This window comes from Nestor notabilis, unplaced genomic scaffold (assembly GCF_000696875.1).
Source record: "Nestor notabilis isolate BGI_N333 unplaced genomic scaffold, ASM69687v1 scaffold13894, whole genome shotgun sequence".
Classification (NCBI taxonomy): domain Eukaryota; kingdom Metazoa; phylum Chordata; class Aves; order Psittaciformes; family Psittacidae; genus Nestor; species Nestor notabilis.
Genome location: NW_009924358.1, coordinates 109,035 through 115,034, shown reverse-complemented (window position 1 = coordinate 115,034; position 6,000 = coordinate 109,035). Strand labels below are relative to the sequence as shown.

At 40.3% G+C, this 6,000-nt stretch overlaps 1 protein-coding gene across 1 annotated transcript in view; it reads left to right on the top strand.

Moving 5' to 3' along the window:
* Positions 1-2,836: 2,836 nt before the first annotated feature.
* The window catches only part of LOC104404202 (serine/threonine-protein phosphatase 2B catalytic subunit alpha isoform-like), a gene marked incomplete at its 3' end in the record, with an annotated part of 103,846 nt that continues 100,682 nt past the window's right edge, over positions 2,837-6,000 (top strand). Inside the window, exon 1 of the mRNA XM_010012577.1 lies at positions 2,837-2,893. Within this exon, the coding sequence (XP_010010879.1) occupies positions 2,837-2,893 (57 nt within the window). The remainder of the gene's footprint in view (positions 2,894-6,000) is intronic.

Below are 6,000 nucleotides of genomic sequence, written 5' to 3'. Positions count from 1 at the left end.
TAATTGGCAGCCAGCCACAGCGAGCTGCTGTGCAGCAGCCTGGTGCAGCTTTCAGACTTGGCACGGCGCAGCTGTGGCCTCAGGTAGCAGAGGAAGCAGAGCAGTTGTGAAAGAGCAAACTCAAGTTACTGCTCTTCAGAGTCAAGCAGAAACCTTTGCTTCATACACCTGAACAAATATCTTGGGAGGGCTTGTGACACCCACTTCAGCTTGGCATATTTTCGCTGCTCCTCCCCAGCTCTGACAGAAGAGCTGCAGTTAATGCAGGAGATGGCTAAAGTGAGGCTGCAGAGCAGAGGGCCTGGCAGCCAGAGGAGGGAGGGTGGTGTTCTAACAGGGGCTGTTGCTTGCAGAAGCAGTGTAGGAGATGTAGACTGGACAGCGAGGAGGTAGCTTGCTATCAAGGTAGTAATGAAAGGGAACTGTCAGGATCATCTCGTGCTTCGTTCACCCTTAATTAGATATTGCTTGCTTAAATATGTATGTAAAAGAAGGTAAAAGTTGTTGCAAGCTGACTAAAAATCTTTTTCTCTAGCTAGGATTCTCTATAACCCCTTCTTCAAGAGGCTTCCTGTTATAATTTCTGTTTCTTACAGTGGTAGATATGTCACACCTTCTTCCTGAACAGGACTGGGAGTAGCCTGCTGCAGTTGTGGCATTCTGATGAAGCTGATGTGATTTCAGTATTTTTCTGTCAATTAAAACAAAAGATATACAGGTATATTATGAATGCAAGTCGTGACACCTTTAAGATGTTGCAGATTTACAATTGTATTGGAGTTGGAAGAAGCTACCAAAGTTATTTATTTACAGCCATAACAGGAGAGATGATGGCTCTTTGCTTCAACAGTATTGGTCCCTGTCTTTAATCTTTAATTAACTCTCTGTATTTGACTAGATCTGCAAATAGCAGATGGTGAAGTGTTTCCAAATTGCCGCTCATCATCTGCTTCTCACATACATAATTTGTAAGAATGTAAGTATAAAGAAAATACATAAAAAGTCCTCAGTGCAGTATTCCCTGATAGCAGGGAGTTGTGTTCATTTTTCTTTTGGCAGTTAAGTTTAACAGTGAGCAAGAGATTAAATAAAGCATTCACACAATAGAACACTTTCATGATTGACTTTTTGAGAACAAGCAAATGTGCAGCTACTCTAAAACTTTGCATTGTACTAAATCAAATGAATAATTGATCTTTCTCTGTGTGATGATCAAATGAAATGGGTAGTGACCTACAGATGAAGTATTTCACTTATTTCAGGTGCTAATAATTGATGCATCTTGTCACTTGCAGTGATGCTTCTGAACTCTGACTGAGTGGTAGTAGTTAAACACAAAAAGGGGAAAAAGGGCTCATTAAATGCAGGAGTTCCTTTTGGGGACTGGGGGGAGCACAGTGGCTCTATTTTACCTGGTAGAAATACACATAATTTCACCTGTAAGCTCTGAGGAAAGCTGGAATTGTAGATTGTTTTCTTAACCACATCTATAAAAGCTCTCCTTGGTTACTGAATATCTGTTATTACCTTTAAAAGAAAAAAATATAAATACTATTTAAAAAGTAAAATTAAAATATTGAGAAAACTTGCTGCTTGGCCAGTCACTCATCTCTTGATTTAAAGATGTTTCATGTGTAAGGCTGGCTTTGCTTGATGTTTTCAAGGCATTAGTCTGTAGATGGTACAATCCCCAATTTTAATATTACAGTTGCTGTAATTCAAATGTGGTGTTACATCAGCAGGTTTTTTTAAGGCAGTAATTTGAAGCTTAACTGTGTGGGCTTGACTGTATTGCTTCTTAAGATGCCTCACCATCCTCTTACTTAGGGATCTTTCAGAGTCCTGCAACTGGAAGATACATGTATGAAAACCTGCAAGACTGCAAGTTGGGGGATGAAATCGCTTCTGTCATTTCAGAATTTGTTTGGTTGTAAAAGCTTTTTATATCAGAAGAAGAAATTAGCTCAGGTTTTTTATCTCAGGAGCAGAACGTTACAGCACTCAGTTTAACAGATGCACAGCTGAGCAAAATACATCCATAGAAGCAGCAGACTTCAGGGGAAGGAGGGGAGAAAAAACGAATAGGGTTTTTTAGCCATTATCTGTACTCTTTGGCAATATTTTATTAATGGTTTTTTATGGTTTCTTAACTTTTCAGTTCCATTCTAATTAAGTTTGCATTTAGCATGTACTCATTACTTCTAACTGGTATTTGTCGTACTGTCAGGGTTCTACACTTATTTTTTTCTGTCTGGTAATAGACATGTGGAAAGCTACATTTTAAGTACATGGGTTGAAAATAAAGGCATGAATTTTGCTTTCTTAGCAGATCAGTCTGCTGTGTCACTTAAAAAAATCCATTTCCAAAAAACCTAGTTACTCTGAGCAATGCTCTGATGTGCTTGTAGTGGGGGGGAAGATGGGATTCCTGAAAGGGAAGAAGTAAAATGTGTTTTGCTCAGTGTGGTTCAGGAGATCGGTTAACTTAATCAGAGTAAACCTCAGAACCTAGATGGTGTCAGTTGTGTTGGTGGGAGGCTGGTGGAAGTTGAGGGTTTCTCCTGCTACAGGTAATATGCATGTGGGTAGTGTGGTTGCCGTCTTCAAAAGAAATTCACAGTAAGAGACATAGGTAGGAGAAAAAGCTTATAATTTCTGATCGCTGTCATGTAAACATTCAAACGAAAGAGGTGGACAGCCCAGCTTTTGCATTAGGCGGTTTATGCGTAGTCCTGTCACGTTGTATATAATCAGATGGACCGTGACTGGTGGGGTTTTTTGGTTGGGTTTGGTTTGCTCTGCTGACTCAAATCTTTTAACTGACTATATAGCTGAAATGATGGGATGGTGGCAGCTAGAAGCCTTGCCTGAAAAGGAGGAGCCATTTTATGAGGTATGTATAGAGACCTTGGGCTGGATTCGACTTCCCCTGTGTGTCCACCTCAGCTAATTGCCTTCATTTCCTTTTTCAGGCAGTAGAGAGCAACATGCATGTGGGGCGGAAATCCAACCTGTTTAAGAATTGTACTGTAGACTGAGCTCAATCATGCTGTCAAAATGCTGGTAAAGGGAGTCTAGAGAGACTAGATTAGTCATGCACATCTATAGGTAACCATATGTCAGGGATGAGCTTTGTCTGGATGGTCTTGCAGTTGGAGTCTGCCCTGGGAGCATGTTCCACTTTAGGACAGTGTCTCAGAGTTTGTTACATCTGGAAAATTCAAGAGAATATGAAAAGGTGTTTAATGTAATTTGTTCTGGGATGGTCACTGAGGTAGTTTCATGATCTGGGTTCTGGTATGCCTGGGTTCTTGGGCAAAATGCAAAATAGGCAAGCAAGGAATATGGGAACATAGTGAAATTTGCTTGCAGTCATGGAGCAGGTTCATGGCAGAGCTAGAAATGTTTAGAACATATGAGAGAGTCAGTCCTTTCGACTGAACTCACTTTTAGGTTAAAAGCATATAAAGAGATAGGTTGGTCTAGCTTTGATGTTCAGTATACTAAGTCATCTATGGAAGGCTAAATATGACCTAACTATAACTTTATGACTGGGTCAGGCAGAGCTAGAGGAGTTCTTTTTTCATCCAGGTTTTAGTATACTGAATGTAAAGAGGCCTTCAGTAAAATAAGGGAGGTCCAACATTTTGAGGAAAAAAACCCCATGACTGCATCCCCCTTTCTAAGAACTCTGATTCAGACGAAAGCATTACTTCTCTGTTTTGTATTTTATTTGGAAATGAAAGTATCTGATACATTGAGTTGCGTTTCAGCTGCTTTCTCCCGAGTGCTGTGATGGTTATGCTTCTTATGCTAATCTATAGATTAGATGTGTAATGTCCTATATTTTGTTTCCCAACAGAGGAAACAGACAACTCTCGCAACTGTAAGGCATAAATCAAAACTGGAAACCCGCTTTTGCAAGAAAAGCATGCAGGCAGCCATACGCTAAACGGATTTATATTGACGAAAGCAGGTTGAAACCAATGTACATCTGTAATTTTTAAAACCTGACATTTAATTTCTGCTTTGTAAATCCCTGCCATTAATGTTGGATAACATGAGATTTTAAAAGATAGGAAGACTTCTTGGTTGCAGATTCAGGCGTAGTTGGGGTTTGGGCTAAAGCCTTATCTTCTCATGGCCTGCATTTCATCCCAGACCCCAAAAATCTGACAAGGAAGAAGAAAAGCAACAAAAAACGTGACTGGAATTAACACTGCTTAGGTGAAATATGGTTTTGGTTTTGTGTTTTGTTACGTGATCTGAAGCTAATTTTTAATGATAATGTTTAGCAAGAATTGCTGATAGAACCGGGTTGTCTCAATCCCTTGTGTGCGGGAGTATTAAAGGAATACATAGGAGGAGAAGAGAGCCCCTTGCAAAATCAGATCACCCCTGATGTCAGGGTGCAGGAAGCAGCAGACAGGTCTGTTTGCACAGCAGAATTGTGTAAAGCATTGGAGATTGTCTGTTTCTTTTTATCCTTTGCCTTCAAACTGTTCTGAGTGTCTTTGACTCCAGTGTAGTCTTACAGTGGCAGGAGAGAGGTGGGTAGTACTTTATTGCTATTCCTGTTAACTTTCAAGTTTGCCATTGTGTGTTTGTAACCCTGCTGGGTTGTGCACAATGGCTTTATCTTGGCAACTGCTTTGTTTGCTGTAAAGCAGATGGAAAGCTGTATAGTTCTCATGGCTGGTACTTGCAGGAGGGTTTTTATCGTAGATGTGAAGGTACTACCCAGGCAAGCACTGCCATCGCATAGCAGTCCCTCAGGCAACACGTTCTGCTGCATTCAGAGTGGGAGGTGGGCACGCCATTCCTCAGTCTTGCATTGATTTCCGATGGTGACCAAATGAAGGGCACAGGCAGAGATTAATTTTATTGATTGTTAATGAACAGTGTGCTTGGAATTTGTTCTTCCTTCTTCCTTCTTTTTCCAGTGACAGTAATGTCAATGCTCAAAGGAATGAAGTTTCTCATGGCTTCTTTCAGCTCTCTGTTTGATTTAAAGATATGCTCACTGTATAGAGATAACAATGTTAAATATGAATAGGAAGGGTAGTGATGGTAACTGTTGAAGAGCAAGGATATCAGAGGGACCAAGTATGTAAAGGCTAAGTATTCAAGCGGTAAAGCTCTTCTGGGGGGTGTGTGTGTGCTCATTTGCATCTTCCAATTTTGTGAATACAGTGCTGAAGTGAGAGGTTTTGGAAGACCATGTCTTTTTTTGTCTTGATAATCCTTGAAATCAAAATGTCAGGAAATTAGGGCAGTAGGGAATACAGCTTGGTGAAATGGTCTCATCCATCTTTTTTCGTTCTTGCTGTGGCTGATTGCAAAGATATGTTAAAACAGAAAGTGAGAAATGCTGACTGGCCTTCTTATTCTGGAGGTAGCAGTGTTATATCTGAAACCTGTCATTAGCTAATCTTAATTTCCAAGAACATGCTTGTGGGTTTCTTCAAGAAATATAGACATTTTAAGAATAATACTCCCCTCACTCCATTCTGCTGTAGGTATATTTAAATCAAAACCTGTTTCTTTTTACAAGAGCGAAGGTGGTTTATCATGTTTCTGGGGAAACTTACAGATTGATTTGTTCCTCTCAGTTATATGCTAGACATAAAAAGATACTGTAAGTATTGATAACCAGCTGATCAATGTGCTGTGTGTGCCCTACCTAGTTTGGCTGTTGATACTAGTCTTGGGGTTTTGGTCCCCTGGGAGTAAGAGCATGGTAAGCTTTAATCCAAATTTGCTGGTTTCTTTTTGTTGAGTTATTGGAAGTGCTCCTTTTTGGTAACATTTATTTAGGCGGTAGATGGCCCCGTGTTGGTTACATCCCAATAAAATGTAACGTTTACATGTCATGCCATAAAGGAGTTGCCTGGTTAGCTGCTGATAGGATCAGGCCTGTGCTGCAGCTTTTGTGTAGCTGCACTAGATGATGGAGCAGATAATAACTTTCAGTACGTTTTGTTCCAGTTGCTAACAGAT